General features: G+C 34.9%; 1 protein-coding gene across 1 annotated transcript in view; it reads right to left on the bottom strand.

Annotated features, from left to right (window-relative positions):
* Window positions 1-4,287: 4,287 nt before the first annotated feature.
* LOC101639896 (pleckstrin homology domain interacting protein) overlaps window positions 4,288-20,601 on the bottom strand; it is a 106,534-nt gene continuing 90,220 nt past the window's right edge. The window contains exons 28-35 of the mRNA XM_030886740.2: window positions 19,296-19,365; window positions 19,026-19,076; window positions 18,663-18,812; window positions 14,137-14,289; window positions 13,195-13,358; window positions 12,474-12,733; window positions 11,844-12,038; window positions 4,288-9,296 (exon numbers count right to left, since the gene is read on the bottom strand). Coding sequence (XP_030742600.1) covers window positions 8,650-9,296; window positions 11,844-12,038; window positions 12,474-12,733; window positions 13,195-13,358; window positions 14,137-14,289; window positions 18,663-18,812; window positions 19,026-19,076; window positions 19,296-19,365 — 1,690 coding nt within the window. The 3' untranslated portion in view covers window positions 4,288-8,649. The remainder of the gene's footprint in view (window positions 9,297-11,843; window positions 12,039-12,473; window positions 12,734-13,194; window positions 13,359-14,136; window positions 14,290-18,662; window positions 18,813-19,025; window positions 19,077-19,295; window positions 19,366-20,601) is intronic.

Genomic DNA, 20,601 nt, shown 5'->3' with positions numbered 1-20,601 from the left:
TGTTTGTTGGCCATTTGGATTTCAGACTCTGAAACTTCTGTTCAGGTCCTTTGCCTACCTCCTCAGTGGGCAATTAGTTTTTCTCTTATTGTAAGCTAGCAGAGTATTGTAGATTTTAGTAATAAGGCCTTTGTCTGATGTGTCATTGCTAAAGATGTTTTCCCAGTTGGTGGGCTCTCTTATTACCCTCTTGGTGAATTCTTTTGATGTACACAGGTGACTTAATCTTCAGTATATCCCACTTGTCTTTTTGTGACTCCTCTGTATTTGCATCCTTCCCAATTTCTGATAGCTTATGTATTCCCTGTGCCAAGGTTCAGATTTGTCCCAGTTCCCTCATTAATGGCCCTAATTGTTTTGGGTTTTATCTCAAGAACTGTGATCACCTTGAGTTTATTCTTGCACATGGAAGTAAGTCTTGCTTCATTTTTCTGCAGGTAGATATCCATTTTTTCCAGCACCATTTATTGAAGATGGCATCTGCTTCCCATTTAATATTTTTGGGGCCCTCACCAAAGATCAGTTGCCTGTATGCTGATGTTTTTATTTCTGGGTCTTCAGCTCTTTTCCATTGGTCTGAATATCTGTCATTAAACCAGTACCACTCTGTTTTGACTACTGTGGCCATACAATATATGCTAAAGCCAGGTAGAACAAGCCCTCCCACTCTGTCCTTCTTTTTGAGGAGTTCTCTAATTCTGGGCTCCTTCCTCCTCTATATGAACTTGGTAACCAGTTTTCCCAATTCTTTGAAGAAGGATGGTGGTATTTGTATCAGGATAACATTGAACTTCTATAGTGCTTTGGGCAGAACTGACATCCTACTATATTGTCTGCCAATCCACAAGCATGGGATATTCTTCTATTTCTTGAGGTCACTCGGTTTCTTATAGTAGTGTTTTATAATTTTCTTCATAGAAATCTTTCATTTTTTTAGTCCGGTATATCCCTAGATATTTCAATTTGTGCTTGGCTATTGTCAAGGGTACTATCTTTTTAATTGTCTCTTCTGTAATCTTGTCTGATGGGTAGGATGTGTAGAGCAGTCCGATAGAATTGTTTGTTGATCTTGTATCCTGCCACTCTGCCATATTCCTCTAGTGCTTCCAACACTCCACTTGTCAGAAATCAGACCTTGATCTATTACCAGGTTTTTCTTCATTCTTTTCTGGGTCATTGGTTTTCTTTTTGTTGTCATCAGTGTTCTCTTTTGTCGCTTTGCCTTGCTATCCTTGCTTTTTGGTGCATATTATCTCTGTAGATTGATCTAGGTAAGATAGGCTGGATGAACAGTCTGGAGGAGAAAACAATGACACCGATGGATGGTTCCGGGGTGAACATGGGAGAGGCGGAGGCAGGGGAAAGGAGGTGATGTTGACCAACCCAGGGACAAGGGAGCAACAAGTGACCCAAAATTAGTGGCAAGGAGGGTGTGGGAGGGCTGGTACAGATTCAGCAAGGGCAAAGTAACCGAGAGAAATTACTGAAACCCAAATGAAGGCTGAGCATGATAGTGGGCCAAGAGGAAAGTAAACGGAAATAGAGGAAAGAACTAGGAGGCAAGGGACACTTAGAGGTCTAAATACAGGCACGTACATATGTAAATATATAAGATGGTGGGGAAATAGATCTACGTGCATATATTTCCAGATTTAGTATTAAGGCAGCAGAGGGACACTGGGTCTCCACTCAAGTACTTAATCAATGCAAGAACCCTCTGTTCTATTAAAATGGCATTCCATGATGCATACCTTCCCAACACGATCACTGAAGACCAATGTGTGCATAAGCAAAGGTGGTGAAGAAAGAGATAGTGCCTGGCTATCAAAAGATATAGCATCTGAGGTCTTAAACGCCTGAAGATAAACAAGTGGCCATCTAGCTCAGAAGCAACAAAGCCCACATGGAAGCACACCAGCCTATGTGACCACGAGGTGTCAAAGGGATCAGGTATCAGGCATCAAAGAACCAAAAAACCGTTGTCATTGTAAATGAGGGGGGGAGTGCAGAGTGGAGACCCAAAGCCCATCTCTAGGCAACGGACGCCCCCTTACAGAAACCCACATGGAAGAACACATCAGCCTGTGTAATCACGAGGTGTCGAAGAGATCAGGTATAAGGCATCATTAGAACAAAAAAATCTTACCATAGTGAATGATGGGGGGAGTGCGGAGTGGAGACCCAAAGTCCATTTATAGGCCACTGGAGATCCCCTTGCAGAGAGGCTTCGGGGAGATGAGCCAGTCAGGGGGCAATGTAGCAACAATGAAATAAATAATACAATGTTCCTCTAGTTCCTAAATGCTTCCCTCCCCGCCCCCCCCATCATGATCAGAATTCTACAAGTCTGGCTAGACCAGAGGATGTACACTGGTACAGATAGGAACTGGAAACACAGGGAATCCAGGGCAGATGATCCTATCAGGACCAGTGGTGTGAGTAGCAATACTGGTAGGGTACAGGGAGAGTGGGTTGGAAAGAGGGAACCGATTACAAGGATCTATATGTGACCACCTCCCTGGGGGATGGACAACGGAAAAGTGAGTGAAGGGAGACGTCGCACAGGGCAAGATAATGACAAAATAATAATTTATAAATTATCAAGGGCTGATGAGGGAGGGGGGAGTGGAGAGGGAGGGGAAAAAATGAGGACCTGATGCTGGGGACTTAAGTGGAGAGCAAATGTTTTGAGAATGATGAGGGCAATGAATGTACAAATGTGCTTTACACAATTGATGTATGTATGGATTGTGATGAGTTGTATGAGGCCCTAATAAAATGATTTAAAAAAAAGTTTTTCCAGTTTTGGGTACACCCCTCTCATTTATATGTATATATTTATATATGTATACATATACAGTTCAATTCTATTTTTAATAATTTTGTAAGCTCTTTTAACAATTTGTAATTCAACTACATCAACATGCTTTGCAATGTTTTTCACCATCAGTTTCTACAAGTTTTCATTCTTCTTGAACTCGTTGCTATCAGTTCCCCTTTATCCTCGCCTTCCCCTACCCCCAAGGATGACTTATAAGTTATCTTACCATTCACTATCCATTCACCTACAATTCTGTAATTTGTTCCCCTCTAGTGGGATTAGTCATCAGCTCCCCCTCTTCTACCCTTTCTTCTCAGAGAACTGTTACTCATAGTACTGTCTCTGAAGGGTTATCTTTCATGCATCATATGATCTTAATTATTCACATGAGCATACTCATGTTTACCTAGGTTAATGAGGTATGACAAGAACCATAATAATGAGGGGAGGAAATAGTAAAGAACTAGAGTTCTATCGGTGCTATGCTGCATTCTGGACTTAACATCCCTACCATGAGGGGCTGTCCAATTATCTTCAGGTGGGTTTGAGGGTTCAAGGATATACTTCATAAAATGAATTCGGAAGTTTCCTATCCCTTTCTCTACTCAAATCATTTGAGACTTGGTGTCAGCTACTCCTTGAATGTTTAATAGGGTTCACCAGTGAAGCTGTCTGTCTGTCCCTGGACTTTTTGTGGCTTCCAGTGCCAGCATACTTTTAGAAGGAAAAAGCTAAGGGGATGTTTGCCTTTCCTCAATTTAGTAATTTCTTTCACAGATTTACATATGGTTGCTTCAACCTAATGGTAGTGAGTTGGGTTCCATCCTTCTCCTCCACCCCTCCCATTGCCATTAACAGCACATGTTCAGAAATTACCTCTTCATGTGCTTACATTTGAAGTATTTGTATTCATATTATTTTTACACTAAATTGGGATTCTTTGAAGGTATGGTTTGTGATAAGAGTTGTATGAGCCCCCAATAAAATGATTAGGAAAACAGCAATCATGTTATAAGTCTCACTATCTGTACTACTTACTGCCTTTACAAGTGAAACTACTATATAGTATTCCTCTGAAAATATTCTTAAAAACATCTAAATATCCAAGTATTTATCACTCTTTACCATAAAATGTACCTACTAATAAATCAATAACATTGTCTTAAGTGAACACATAAATGCAAATTACTTTACCAGCCAGATTTCCATTCATGATGACCCCATGTGCTAAGAACTGCCCTCCACAGGATTTTCAAGGTGCTACTTTTTTTGAAGTAGATTAGGGCTTCACTTGCAAGGCATCTTAGAATGGGTTTGAACTGCCAATCTTTGGCTAGGCCAATAATTAAGCACTATTTAGTGCTTAAGTTTTTAGTGCTAAGTGCCTGTTCAAATTATTTAAGGAGCGCTTTCACAAAAACCAAACCCCCAAAAGAAAAGTAATCATGAGGCTCTAACAAAGCAGCTTAGAAAAACAAGTTTTCTATTTATTTAAAAATAAGTTTGTAGTTACTACATTGAGGGGACAGTTCTTACACATACATTCTAGTTTGTATAAAAGGATTCAAAGAATTATGCATCAAAAACTAACATAGAAAGTGTCCACATTACAGTAAAGAAAGGTCCAATCAATATGTACAAAAAGAATGGGCACTGCTATCTTGGTGTGAGACTGCCATTTATAACATATGAAATTCCAGGTGTCTGGAAGGGAAAAAAAAACCTTCAATAAAGCTAAATAATTAATTTGTTTTTAAACTCTGTTACTTATTACATACAACAGATCTGCTTGCGTTTTAACATTTTCTGTACAAAATAAGCATAATTTTAATTTGAAAATGTGTCAGTTTCAGTATTAACCCTCTAGGTCAGTTACTTTTTAAAAAGTGAACTACATTCTACACGTGTCTAAATATTATGTGACAGGATTTAAGTAGTCTAAAAAGATCTTTAATTATATTCCTGTCTTCTTGTAGTTTTAATATGGTCCAAAAATGTAACTTTTGTATAATTTCAAAGTTTTTATCATTGTGATAAATCAACACCCACAACTTTAACCAGCATGTGTGCATGCCTTATATGCGTGTACATAAATACCATCTTGAACTTTTTTCTTAGTTTCTTAAATGGAGAAACTCAACCATCCACTACTGTGTATTTGGTTTGTGCCATATAAGGTTAATTTCCTGATGATCTTATCTGCATTAACATAGTATTTCAACACAAAGCTATCAAAACTAAAAACAAGTATTCATAGGTCATAATATTTTCTACTTGCTGCTTTACAAAGTGTGTACAAGGTTTATCTCTAAAGCGCCAGTGGGGTATCTTCTGACTCAATCTGACCTCTTCTTAGATACTGATTTTTCATTTGTAGTTTTTGGCTTGGTATAGTTGAGGGGATGGAGTGTTCTTAGCAAACTTGGTAACTTTAGTTCAAAAATGCTTGGAAATGTGACAGGCTGGAGGGGAGTCTAAGGAGGAAAACAAGGAAAATATCTTTTTCCAATCTTAATAGAAAAAATGCTCACCTAATGTAACTAAATTCACTGTTCATCCTGTTATGTTAGGAATACTTTTCAATAATTTCTGTAACACTTCAGTTACTCAAGTATCTTGGTCTTTTCAACTTAAAGTCCAGATAAGAAGAGTTAAATTTGTTTTCATTAGATCAGCTAAAAACTTGGAATAGCTTCTAGCTTCAAACTGACATTGGAGAAGGGTAGGAGTGTGTGTGTCAGAATTAAAGTTAAAATGCTGCTAAAATTACAAATAAAAATTTAAAACATGTGACCACTGCTGCTCTGCACGGCACACATACTCTGCACGGTATACATACTGCACAGAGACCTCCTCCTTCACTTATCAGTGATTCTAACGTAATTGATTTCAAAGTCTCAGATATGACTTTATCAAGGCCCCAAATGTTCTACAGTCTCTCTAGTCCAGTATACTGGACTATAAAGAGACTGAGCACTCAGATAGTTAATTTTAAATATTTGATTTGTATGGAAAACTTCCAAGAATCATTTGGGGCTTTAAACTGGGGGTTGGAAGGAGGGTAAGGTGGATAATATAAAGACTGATTTATAGTTTTCTTTTCTTTTCTTTTTTAGTTTTCTTTCATGTAAGAAGTTCTACTTATTAAAATTTCAATAAATTGAGATTTTTTTCTTACTGTTTATCTAGGAGAACTGCCAACATTTCCTTTTGGTGTATAAACAATACACACATGGTGTTTCTGTATTAGAGAAGTGCATTGTTTCTAAGTGGTACAGCAAAACAATGATTATGGTGAAGCCTTTGAATCCTAAGTCAACTTTTGCAATGTATAGGATTTGTTATAAAAATAGACTCTTAAATATATCTCGTAAAGCATTAATACATCAAGTATTTCAATTTCAAAGAATGTGATCCATGTCATTTTCACTTTAAGAAACACAATATCTAATAATATTCAAATAAGGTAAAACTTAGTGTCTTTAGAACAGGAATAATATTTACTTGTTGCAGGAAGATGTTAAATCTTTTTTTTCCTTGCTCAAGAGTTAGAAATAATACATACACCGTATTAGAGGTATATCACTCAAACACTGTATGCTTTTCCTTTCTCTGTGCACACTTTAAAACTAGAATTTTTTAATAAAAATGGATTTAATAGTCTTAAGTTCTCTAATGTAATGCAGACAACATCAGGAAATTTAATATTTCAAATACGTAGATTGCCCTCAAAAGCTATAAGTGACTTAAATTTCAAACATACATACTATTATTTTCAATGGTATAATTGACTCATTATACTATACAACCAGGCCATCCATATCTGCATAAAAGTTTAGCTACTGAATTTTAACTGTAGTTAAATATTTTGTTAGAAAAAAATAAATATACAAAATGGATAAAAACAAAACCCCTTAAAACTTTGAATTATATTTTTCAACTGTAAAAGCACAGCAATCCATTCAACCCTGGAAAGAATTTACTTAATTTCATAGGATTTCTGTACAAATTTGGTTACAAATGATCTAAAAAGCCCAAATGATCACTTTCCATTCTTCTTTAAGACAATTAAATGACACCTAATATTTACCCTTGCCATAAATAAGAAATAATTATGTAATGTAGTTTGCCAGGGTTCAATGTTAAAGTCTTTATTTTTCTATATGGTGGTCATGCTGATACATAATTTCCCATCCTCACTTTTGAAAATGTAGTATCTGAAAATTTTGGTTACATTTTTGTACCATAGCAGTCCTCAGAAAATACTACATTCTTTAAACCTTTAAAAATTGGACAATTTTTAAACAATCGAAGTGGTATTTATGTTGGTTTTTAAGGTATAAAATAACTAAATGTACCATAAACAAATAAATAACTGCTTTCCTTTTCCAGGGCAGTACATATAGCAATACATTCTCCTAAGTCATATAGTTATCATTTACAATAGACAACTTAATTTTTCTAATGATGCAAACAAAAATAATAGAATACAAGGCACAATCATTAAATGGAATTTTTCTTTAGGGTGTATACTGACATACCAGCGTGATAAGGATACCGTAAAAAGTGCAGAAAAAACACAATGTGCAATGAGACCACTGTATAAAACATGATTGCATAAAAAGTGATTTGGCCTATTTTAACCTTTTATAATGGAAAATAACCAATCTTCCCCTTAAAATTAAACTATAAAGTATGACAATTTAAAATTTTTATTCTAGCACTATCTAAAAAAATCCTGAAAAAAGAATTTATACCTGGGTAATAGTATATAAGTATGTGTTTGTATATATAATTATACCCATTTATCAATATATATACACATACACAGACACATTTCTTCGTAATTCATTTTAACTTATTAGAGCTGACAAAAATTTAGAAATGACATTAATCCAAATTGATAGGTAAACATCAAATCCCATACCTTTTTCCTGTATTTTCCTTGAATCCTTTAACCACTTAAACATTTTCTCTATAACATCTCTGTCAAAGGACCCACCAGTGCATTATCTTTCACTATTAGTACCAAAAAAGATACATCTCAGCATAACTCTCTTAATAAGTCGCTCTGTAGAATAATATATAGCCTTTTCCAGTACTGAAAATTTTATGTTGTCCTGACAGTCAAAAACAGGCTTTTCACTGCACTGATTCTCAGTCTTTGGCACAATAAACAGAGATTGAGTGATCGATATAAGAATCAAGGTCTGAAAAATTAGACAAATGATTTCCAATGTGGATATGTTTCCTTTTCATCAGTACATTTTCTCTTACGTTTGGCAGAAATGGAATAAAGCAAAAGCCTCCTCTAGATTCCATAATTAAAATTAAACTTTTTAGGGTATCAAATGTTGGGAATTTATTTTGCTGGATACACATTTCTTATTTACTGCTACTCTGTAACATCCGACTTCCTAGGGGCACGACTTCTGTATCAACAGAAATGTACCTTGCTTGCTCAAAATAAATATTCACTTTTAAGATGAAATGCTTTCACTAGGAATATGAGTGTAGTAGAACCGTCTTTTCCATAAATAAATCAGGACTTCATTACAGGTTCTCAATTTTTTTTCTCAAACAGTGAACAAAATGTTGAAATGCATAACCTATCTAAGGGCAATAAATAGCAAACATTTAAAATATATATGTATATATTTATATATATATTCATTTAAAGAAGTGAAGTGTCTTGTAAGTTTGTTTTTTGCAAATCAAACCCTAACATTCCTTAATCCACCATAGCAGCAAGGAGCAGAAGCCTTAGTTCTACTTATTCCTTAACTGTACCTGCTTTATAGATCTGAAATAAAATATTTTGGTACAAATTACCAACCAATTAAATTAGCTTTTGCTTTTTCAGTCAACTTCCGGACTCGTCCTCTGCTAGAAGTTCCAAAAGTCAAAGAGGTGTCTTCAAACAGCAGCTGCCTCTGCTCCTCCTCGGAGTCATCCTCATTATAGAAAGCTGTCCTTCGACCTTGGTTTCTAGTTCTCATGTGTGGTTCAGATTCAGAGCCTTTAAGTTCTTCAAATTCTTCTTCCTCTCCCATTGGGTCATCTGTCTTTTTTCGGTTACTTCTCCTTAACATTTTAACACTTGGAGGAACAATGAGATCTGAGTCTAGTTTTTGTGCCTTTATCTTCCTTTTGGGTTTTCTGCCTCCACGACTCTTTTTCTGTAACATATCCTCCTTGATAATATTAGTTTCAGAAAGGAAATTGCATGTTGAAGAAGGAACTACTTCATCTCTGACGGGATGCACATTATTTTGCTGTGAGTTCTCGGGCTTTGCATACTGAAGCTTTTTGGGCTTCCGACCCCTTTTCTTGTGTATAACTTCACCACTGTTGATGGTATTAACTTCTACCTTAGGTTTCCTTCCAGGTCCCCTCTTTACAAGTTTTGAGGGTTGCCCTCCATGACCATTGACTTGAATACTTCCTGGTATGAGAGCACTGTTCTTACAATCTGCTAAAATAGAACACAATAGAACAGTTTAATTTATGGAATTGCTTTAGTTTTCCCCTCAAATCTAGTCACTGAAAAGGTTTTAGTGACATAATCTTAAATCATTTTATAAAAAAGAACCTACAAAACACCAACAGTTAATCGTTTCACTTACTTCCTAATTAAGACTAACAGAGGAGAAAGAACCTTCCTGAAATCATCAAAGAATCATTTAACATGTGAGGGAAATGAGGCTGAGAACAAATAACCTAAGTTAATACTATAAACTGATGACAGCAGAAGTAAAGTTTCTTATTCCTACTACTTTTACTAAGCATTCTATGTATGAACATTTAAAAAAATCATAAAACGACCCCACTTATTTTATAAAGCTCAAAAAGTATAAGGCACTTTGTTGTTTACCTCATTCAACAGTTTTTCTCTATTTCTACCCTCTTAATTGAAAACTCACGATCTCTAAATTTGGTAATCTGAGTAAGGTATTTATCATCCCTTTTATTTTTCCCTAAATACTTATCTATGACTATAAAAAAAGGGGGGGGTGTGGAAACACCAAAAAATACAGGATTCTCTTACAACAGAGAATTTATTATCTAAATATTTTTCTTAAATTCTCAAAATACAAAAGAACCTCACTCCCGCCCATCATCCTAAGCAAGAGGTTTGAGAATATTTCTGCCATAATAATTTTTCTTTGTAAAACCTATAATTGGTCTGACAATTGTCACCTATCCTATCTACAAGAGTAAAGTAAATTCATTTTGGTCAAGCACTACATTCTTGTACCATCCAAAAAAAATTTTTACAGGGTTTTTTTGAAATAGCCCTATCCCTATGACAAATGATTGATATAGGTCCAGGCTTGAATTTTCTTACTTTAAATTATAAACAAAGAATGTTCAAGAAACACATGAAGATGAAATATTATATGAGAAAGCCACACCCTCACCTAATTCTCACAGTACAAAATAGTGGTTTAACCATAAAGGGTATGTGTGTAAAACAAACATCCCCTCCTCCCAAAACCAAACCAAAACCACTGTCACCAAGTCAATGTTAACTCAGAGCAATCCTTATAGGTCAGTTTAGAACCTGGGAGTTTTTTAGAATTTAACTCTAACATTCCATGGAGCATTTGGTTTTGAACGGCCAACCTTGTGGTTACCAGCCTGATTTGTAACCACTACACTACTAGGGTTCCTAAAACAGTTAAATATTGTCTACAAAATTATCACATTCAAATTGCCTGAAAATCTTTTTGTTTTACCCAGACTACTGACTTCCAAAACCAAAACCCCACTTTCACTGCCAATGAGTTGACCCTATAGAACAGAATAGAATTGTCCCTGTGGGTTTCCAAGACTATAACTGTTTATGGGAGTAGGGTCTAAATATCAAGTAAATGTATCCACTATATAGGCTTCAAGACTCCATGGAACCTTTGATATTATCTAAAATTTGTGTGGATTATGTATGAGTACATTTTTCTGGGGAAAAGACTATAACATTAACTTTAACAAAGCAATATATAATGTAAAAAGGTTACGAACTAAAGCAGTTAAGGTATATGAGACACAGAATATAGTAAATGAAATTCTAAAAACACTAAAGCAGTGCATTTAAAACATTACCATGATAAAATGGTAATTTTGGTATAATTGAGTTAATAAAATATATTAAGATGCTTTTCATTAGGGTTCCTAGGAAACTTGAAATTGCATATGAGGCTTGCATTATATTTCCTTTGGACAGAACTGCTCTTGTACACCATACTATTAATTTAGGTGTAGTCATTTAATAAATTATTGTTAACAAGTTAATTAGCTGTTCATCACAATTCTATACTTATACCCTTAGATGCTAAGTCAAAAATTATGAGCCAAATTAGCTACTGAGCTTCCCTTATTATAATGCTAGAATCATATGAACAGTTCTCGATATACATTTAGTTGCACTAGAATTCAGGACAAATGCAAGGCCAAAATAATATTCAATGCTATTTTTCAGGTTTTGTAAAAAGCAAACGAGAAACAATTTATTGAATACAAACCTAGAATCATTACACACACACACACACAGTCTATTTCATTTTTATTTAAAAATTATTTTATTGGGGACTCATACAATTCTTAACAAAATCCATGCATCCATCATGTCAAGCACATTTGTTGCCATCGTTCTCAAAACATTTGCTTTCTGCTTGCTATTTCTTATATTTTAAATAAAATTTGCTTTTAACAGAGCAACAAATCAAGGAATGTCTCACTAACTTTATTAATAAATACAACAGGTGTCAATTTTAGATATGCATCCTGCAAATTTGGTCTACACTCCAACTCCAACAAAAACATCATTTGAAGAGACCTATATTTAAGGAGTCCTGGTGGCGCTCCCAAATGAGTGCTGGGTTGCTAACTATAAGGTTGGTTTAAAACCACGAGCTGCTCCTCCGGAGAAAGATAAGGCTATCTGATTGAGTACCGTATGTATGTGAATCAACTTGATGGCGGTGGTTCTACGGTATTTTGAAAGACACCAGTAGCACCTTACCTTGATCATTGGCGGCTGATGGCTTTGATAGAGTAGATCCCTTTGAGAGTACAGAAGACTTCATTTTACGCTTGGCTGGCTTTTCCTTTTCCATGTTTTCTTTTGCAGAATTATTCCTAGTGCCATGACAACTGGATTGAGCAGGACTTGAATTTGTATTCAAGATTTTGGAATGTTTCATGGAATTCTCCAGTACTAAAATACACATATACAATGTTTTAAAAACTAAACTATTTTTGAACATAAAGTTAGAAGCAAATCTTTCTGCATATTTTTACTGCTTAAAGTAGGCGAGCTGATAAAATTCTGGGGGGATGCTTAAAGCTACTTTAGGAAATTGACACATAAAACTAAAAACTCCTTAAAGAGTTCAACTTGTTGAGAAGATGCCTAGTCAGGTAAAGATTAGGAGACACGTTCTGTCATGCTGCTAGCATGTCTGGGCACTAGGATTTAAACTTGGGGATTCTAGATCTGAGATGTCATTTTAAAACCATTATTCAACAACAGCGATGTGTAAACTTCGACTTGTTTTCTTACAAGTATTTCGAAAGCAAAAAAAAAAAAGACTAAACAAATTTAAAAAACCCTTATAAACGCTTCAATTGAAAAGGTGTATCTGAGTCTTACTTGTTTTCCCTGGTATTGCAGCTGTACTTGCTTTTGAAATTAAATTCTTTCCTGCTGAAGAAGTAGATGGTTGCTCGGTGTTAACTGGATCTACAACCACTCGGTTGCTTCTGGTTCGAACTATAGAACTGGATTCTGCTTTACCGTTTATCTGAGCAGTATTTTGTCTTGGTGGTATTGACCGTGTAGGCGTAGAGAACAGAGAGGTAGAAATATCTGACTTTAGCTGAGGTTTCAAGATTCTTTTTTTCCTTTCAGGGCTGTAAATAAGAAAATATGCTTAGTCATTCACATAGACTATGTGAACGATTAAAAGACAATAGGTTTGATAAATACTGTTGGATTCAATATTTGTACTATTATGAAATATGTTAAAATATGAGATTTGTAGTGGATTTCATATGATTGTGAGCCTTTGAAAAGTGAATATTTAGTGAAGGATTGCTGTAAATGCTACAGTTATATGACAGAAAGCATGATGCCGTCACTATCCTAAAAATGCTGGTTTACTGTATAGATTTAGCAGTTTGAATTAAGCACTTACACTAGTATAGGTTTAGTTAAAAGATTAAAAATCCTCCACATCATAGGAACTTGCATGTCAAATATATCATTCTGCAATATAGGGAATAGTAAAGGAAGTATTAAAAAACACCAAGTTCTATAATTTAGATGTCAAAGTTACAGATCAGTTCATAGTTATCTAAAAGAAATTAAGTACCTTGATGCAACACTACTGGAAACAGAGCTGCTTCTGTTTCTTTTCTTCCTCCTTTTGGTGATTTTATTTCTCTTATGAAAACGAAGAGCAGATTGATAATCGGATAAAACTGAACTAATGTGTTCCTCAAAGAAAGCAGATAGTCGCAAACTCATGCTGTAAATCTGAGGAGGGGGAGAAAAAAATCAAAACCTTGCTCATTCAGCAATGTAAAGATAACATATAGTATTATTTAGCAAGTTTGCATAAAATAGCACTTTAACAATTAAATTTTTGTTTGTTAGGAATCTTCTAAGCTTTGACATGCTTAAAGGAAGCCCTACTCTGAATCAGATGGCTAAAAGAACTACTCATGAAATTTATCATAGCTAATATTCTCTCTCTCAGGGTTATGAATGTCTTCCATGGCTACTTATAACTCATATATTCTTCATTATTTCACTTCCATACTTTGTTCCTTATGATGTCCTGTCTGGCTAAAACAAAATGATTATGTATGTACACACAGATGAGGAGCCTTCAAAATTTTCTGGGAAAAAAAAGCCAATGAAAAAATAAGTTTTCCACTAACTTTCTGAAGCTGTTTGAGTATATAAAACAACCAACCCATTGCGTTGATACTGACCCACAGTAATCCTATAGGATAGAGTAGACTGCTCTACAGGGTTTCCAAGACTGTCAATCATTATGGGAACATATAACCTCATCTTTCTCCTATAGTGTGTGCAAGTATATAATTTTTGCAATTACTCATAAATGCTTTTCTATTAATGTTGAAAATAATGGGAAGAGTTAAGGCCAGGTGACCTTATTACATATGAAGACACTACTAAGAATATAATATAAAGTTTGGTTTCTTTTTATCTAAAAGCAATGTTTAGATAACACACTTTCTACTAATATTACCATGTAACATAAACAGAGAATAATTTCATCATATACCCTTGATCTTTTGCTTGGTGTATATGCTTTGGAATTACTAAAAATAAGTCTGACATCTTTACATAACTCCATTGGTGACTCATAATTTCCAGCCTCTAAAGTTTCTCTAACGGTAGCAAAATCCATTGGCGTGTCAATAATGTCTCTGTAGTCCTAAGGAGAAAAAGATAGTATTATCACCACACAGCATTACATCTCAGCAAGGGAATCTACATATGATATCTATGATCAAGTTCTTTTAAGCTCTGTTTTCCTCATCAATGTCCCTCTTCTATTTCATCTTTCTGTCCTTTATTGAAATTCATGTAGAATTTTTCATTCACATAGAAGTTCCTTTTTCCTCTATGGAATGGAGGGGACGGTGTGTGGGATAGCGGGGGTTAAAAGCATAAAACTGATTTAGGAAAGGAGAATTAAAAGAGTAACAAAAATCCACAAACTCTATCACTACAAATATAAATGTAAACTTAAAACTCCACGCGACCTATAAATCCTAAAGGTTTTGGATACTCTGAATCATGAGGACCTGCAGTCTGATAACCTCAATTTCATTGCAATTGGGAACTTTGCAATAGTCAAGACTTAAGTCATCAACGGAAGAAATAGTATAAAATTATCAATATATAATCGTCTTTTGGTAGGGAAAAAGATTACAAGTGTTCAATAACCTGAGTATTGTATTGTAATTTTCAAAGTATTAATAACTGAACTTTGTACCAAGTTAACCTTTTGATCAAATATAACTGGCCATAAGGAAGAGAGATGGACTGAGTTTGATCTTTGCTGGTGTTTTGAAAAGCAAGCATGTTAGATCGTAGGTATTTCATTTATTTACCCTTTCAAAACAGTAAGTCTAGGAAATTGTATACTGGTTATAGCCATAGTTTACAAACAGTTCAATTTCTTCCTTTTTTCCCCCTTGCCTTACTGCACTGGAGAAAGGACATCCTTGCTTCATTCTCAATCATAGAGGCAAAGTATTATGATATATACTTTAAGCATGCTGTTAGCTGTAGGTCTATTATACTTATCAAGTTGAGGAAATGTTCCTCTATTTCCAGTTTTCAGAGGTTTTATCAGCAATGTTGGAGTTTTTTTGTTTTTCTGTACCAACGGATATGTGAGTCTTCTGTAGCCTACTATTATGGTGGGTTACATTGATTAATTGTCAAATAATGAACCAGCCTTATTTGACTAGTATGTAATAATTGCTATTTATTACCGAACTGTTGATTTTCGTTAACAAGTTTTACGGTTATAGTCACTAGGGAAAACAGTATAGCTTTCTTCTTTTGTACTCACTTGCTGGCTGGCTTGATACAAGGATATCACTGGCACTTCTTACAGTTCAAACTGTCCTTAAGGTAGGTTCATATTTTCTGTTCTGTATCTAACAGATCGGTCTTTTCTATCCTTTTAATCTCCAAATTCACAAATTCCCTCTTCACTGAGTTCTTTATTTCAGTTATTCTGTTTTTAGTTTTACATTGGCCCCTGGTTCTTTATGTCTATTTGTTGAGACTGACTTTCTTGTTTGTATTATGCATATTTATAATTGCTCTTTGGATAGGCAACTTGAACTAAGCTTTGTCAGACAATTCTAACATGTTTTTACAATATTGGCATCTGTTGGTTGTCTTACTCAGATATTTTCCTGGTTATTAGTATGACAATTGAGTTTTAATGGAAGCCTAAACAGTTCTGGATGTAATCATGTAAAAAAAAAGTGTTTTAACAAGTCCCTTCACATTGCTTTAATGCAGCAATTCTCAACTTGTGGGTCATGACCACTGTGTGTGTGTGGGGTGTCAAACGACCCTTTCACGGGGGTCGCCCGATTCATAACAGTAGCAAAATTACAGTTATGAATTAGCAACAAAACTAATTTTATAGTTGGGGGTCACCACAACATGAGGAACTATATTAAAGGGTCACGGCATTAAGAAGGTTGAGGACCACTGCGCTAATGGATAAAAGGAGTGCTACCTCATTCATAGTAGGTGACTATAAAAGTCCAGCTTTTGTCCTTTGTTTCCAATGACAGTGATGTGAGGATTGAAAAAGAGGTTCTTGCTACTGCTTAAAAAGACCAGCTCTTCATTAGACCTCCACGCTGGTACAGCGGAGAATCTTGTTGCTGTTCCCTAAGTGGCTTCCATTGAAAACATGGACAGTGGCCTTAGTATTGAGTGGTGGTGGTTGAGTCCTGACCTCTGAGCAGTGTTTGGGTACATTATCACTGTCAAGTGTGGGTGAAAATCTGGGTTATCCCTACATGGTTTTTACTAACATTTGGGGAGGGGAAGATTCCATTTGACCTTTGCTTGTAGAAAACAGAGGAGGCTAATCTTTCTATGATGTTTGGGTGGAGTAAGAATTCTATTTATGAGATTTTTAAAAGTTTGTCCCGTCCTGGTCTTTTAACTAGAGTTATCAAATTTTTAATAGTATTTTTGGTCTATATCTTTGGTATTTCTGGGTCGCCAACTTCTCTAATCTCCAGAGTGGCATAAATAAAACTGAGGTCTTGGAAGTCCCACATCTGTCATCTTATATTCACTTTATTTATACTGTCTACAAAGTTCTATTTTGCAAAGGGAGGGTTACTAGCTCCAAGATGGCTTTATGTACATCTTGAGAAAACACCATTAAATTACATTTTAAAAAATTAAACACTTTATAAACTTTATTTAAATATAACATGGATGTACAAACTTTATTTTGTGGGTTTATATTTTGTTTTGTTTTTTTCTGTACAGTATCAGTACATAGTAACTGCTCAATAAATGCTATTGAATAAATTAATGGAGACTAACTCAAAAAGTAAATTATTTTGACACAATCAAAACATGAACATAATCTGACTTAATTATTCTTACTTTAGCTGAGTACTTAACTTACAGTTAATTCAACTTTAATGATTTTGTTACTTTATTTCTGTAAGTTGTATTTAAAAACAAAAACTTCCTTAAACCTTCTTTCCTTCGAATTACATCTTTTTCTTTTTTTGATTCTTAGGCCTTCATTTATTTTAGCCAAAATGAAAAAAAACAAATGTTCACTGGTAGCATTTTCCCTTTATCGTGGTGGCACCCAAAGCAAGTCAGCCTCCAGTGGCCGAGCGAAGCACAAACGATGCACTTCCACTTGTATTTCTAATGTCTTAAGCATGGCACCTCAGTCCTCCCTCTGTGGTCTGTGGTTCTTTTATCATTAGTTTGTCTTCACTAAGACTTCTATTTTTCTTGTTATAGATTCCTCTGTGGATTGATTTTCCCAAGCTGTGCTCTAGAGCTGTGTGTGGTACTCTGTAGAACTTGATTCTGCTTGCCATCCCAGAGAGTACCCATCAGGGTGTCCTACACTGTAAAGATAAAGCTGGATCTAAAACCATGCCTAGGGCAAAGCTCAGAAAATTTCACTCCTTTGTTTCCAGAGTTTCTGGCAGAGACATTCTTCCTTATGGAAGGTATTACCATATTTATGTCAAGAGGATACAGTTCTCTAACTGTCCTAGTTTGCAACACCGTTCCTTAGTGTGACTGAAGGTTTCACTGATCTCTGTAAAGTGTTGATACTGGTGCTTCTAGAACTAAGACATTATTTCAGTCTCTTCTAAGGAAAAAACAGGGTACAGAATATAGACATCTATAAGCACTTGTTTTTGATAGGATAGGCAAATTAGGCAGGAAACAAAGGGAAATCCACAAGTCCCAAATACAGAAAGAAGTGGAAACCAGAGCACTGTAGCATTAAACTCAGCTCTTCAGGTATTTTTGGGAGGGTATGAATTAGCTCAGCATATCAACATTGCTGGAATTATATATTTATCTATTAATTTAAACTTAAGATAAACATACAAGGGGTTGTTTCAAAATCCCCGTAGAAAGATGGAATTCAAAGAATTTTTCCACAACATTTTTTAAGCACCCTCATGTTAGAAAAAAACCCAGAACAAAACAAAAAACAGTCGGAGGATACTACATTTGAATCATGGTCTTTATATATCGAACATTTAATTTTTAATTCATTTGAAACCACAAATGCTATCTGAACTATTTAAAGGTATGGGAGAAAAATCACTTTAAAATTGAGATTTCTAGGGCAGCAAGCAAAAACACACTCAAGTGTGCAATTTTGTCATTTATTTCATAAATGCTATAAACTGGCATGAGCGGAATGTGTAATAATAGCACCTGACATCTGATAAAGTAGTTTCATCTCATCTTATCTCTATAATCCTTGGAGGGAAAGTGGTCATTCTTATTTCCAAGATAATCACCATAATACACTCATGGAATTGATGCAAGGAAGGAAAGCAATAAAATGTTCAAAGAAAAATAGAGGAATTGTCCCAAATCACTCAATAAATAGGTTAGGAGAGGTTAGAGCCATAAACCAACTATTTGGAGTCTTAAAGGTTTAGGAAAAGTCTTTTTCAATTTTATCATTGAATTGGGCTTAGTTGCCTGTATTACCAAATTGGTAAATAAAGGCATTTATTTATTTATTTTTTAAGTACTTACTGGATATTCTAGGAGATCTACTGGCTGGCGGAAAGGCTCAGAATCTTCACATTGAAATATGAGATTTAACAATTGTTGACATTGTTTCTTCCACGCTTGAATATCACAAGACTGAGCTCTATTACGTAATCTTCTTCTGGGTTGATGTTCCTTTAATAAACATTTTCAAATGTATTAACAAAACAGCACCAATACGTTTTAGAGCTAGTTAAAATAAAAATTCAATTAAAACACCTGCTTCTATAAAAGGATATATTTGTGATATAAAACAATTTGGAATAATAATTAAACTTTAATCTGGCTTTAAATGTATTTTAATTCATTTAAGTACATTTAGTAAATAAAAGAAAATGTATTACTTGCCTTTCTTTTGCGAGTAGAAGTTCCTGGCACATCAGCATCTTTCTCTTCTTCCTTCGAAGTAAAAATTTATCAGGTTCATAAAACATTTCATATTTCATTATACTTTTAAAAATTATTTGATGCATTTTGTTTAAGTCATAACTAATAAAATTTGAACATTTTAAAATGCTAACTAAAGTATTAGAATAAACTAACTTCCATTATGGCTTTTTTGGGGAAGAAACTTACAAAGTCATATACATTTAATCATTCTAAGGAAACAGTAAATACCTCAGAGTCAGACAGGACTTTTTTCTTCATTGAATTGTAGAGTGGAATTATATTGTAACAAGTTTGATCTCTAAAAAATAAGGAAGAAGTTTAAGATTAGAATAATAGAATTAAAAAAATAGATTTCTAAGCAGTAACTTGGAGGTGAAGGTTTTCCATTAGTTAACTCCTGCACAGTATGTGTACTGTATACACGTACTAGCAGGTTCCACTTTAACCAGATTTGTTCACTATTCCACCTCAATTCTCACCTAGTCTCTAAGATTTCCTTTTTCTCTTTCATTCAGGCCACTAAACCAGTTTAGAGTGTTCCACATCTTTTATTCCTTAACTTCTTTTTACACATTCGCATTGCTGTTCCTTTTTTATTTATACACTTATTTTTCTAATTTATTTAAATTCACTAACTTGGCCTCCATTTACAACCATTTCAACAACCCCCATATAATCCTTCAGGTTATTTATAAATCTTTTGAAAATGCAGCATGGTATAAAAGACAGTATCAGCAATTATATTACCAGCTACATGTACTTAGTGTTATCAGCCCACCAGGTTATGGTTCTTTTGGCTTTATGTTATTTTATTTAGGCCTCACAGTAATCACATTATTTATCTCCGATTTACAAAATAAGTCTCCCTTCCCTTCAGTGTTGCTGTGGAATGGTTTGACTCATCACGAGCCTGTGTGCAACAAAACACTTCCTGGTCCTGGGCCATCCTCACAATTGTTCTTATGTTTGAATCCATTGATGCAGCCACTGTGTCAATCCATCTTGTCACAGGTCTTCCTCTCTTTCACTGGTCCTCTACCAAGAATGATGTCCTTTCTCAGGGACTGGTTTCTCTGGATAACATATCCAAAGTGTGTGAGACAAAGTCTTGCCATCCTTGCTTCTAAGGACATTCTGGCTTTGTACATTCTTTTGGAATCCATAGTACTTCCAATATCCACCAGCACCAAAATCCACATGCTTCAATTCTTCAGTCTACCTAATTCCGTGTCCAACTTTCACACACATATGAGGCGATGAAAATACCACGGACAATCTACATTCTAGTATTCTACACCACTGCCTTTTTGGCAAAGCTCAATTCTAGGAAACCTGTATTGCCAGTTTAACTAACCCACTCATGTAAGCTAATTGGTTCTTAACATTTTACCCTGTGAAACAATAGATGTTCTATGATTTCCTAGGTAATTTGTATCAAGCGGATACAGCTATAATTCTAAACCTGATCCACCTTTTGGCCTGCTATTCCAAACCACTGACACAATGGTCTTAATTCTCCATTTCTGAGAAAATT

The sequence above is a fragment of the Echinops telfairi genome, unplaced genomic scaffold, assembly GCF_000313985.2.
Source record: "Echinops telfairi isolate 266 unplaced genomic scaffold, ASM31398v2 ScPeMD7_3533;HRSCAF=4204_0, whole genome shotgun sequence".
Taxonomy (NCBI): domain Eukaryota; kingdom Metazoa; phylum Chordata; class Mammalia; order Afrosoricida; family Tenrecidae; genus Echinops; species Echinops telfairi.
Note: the sequence above shows the minus strand (reverse complement) of the source record. Positions and strands in the feature narration are given on the sequence as shown.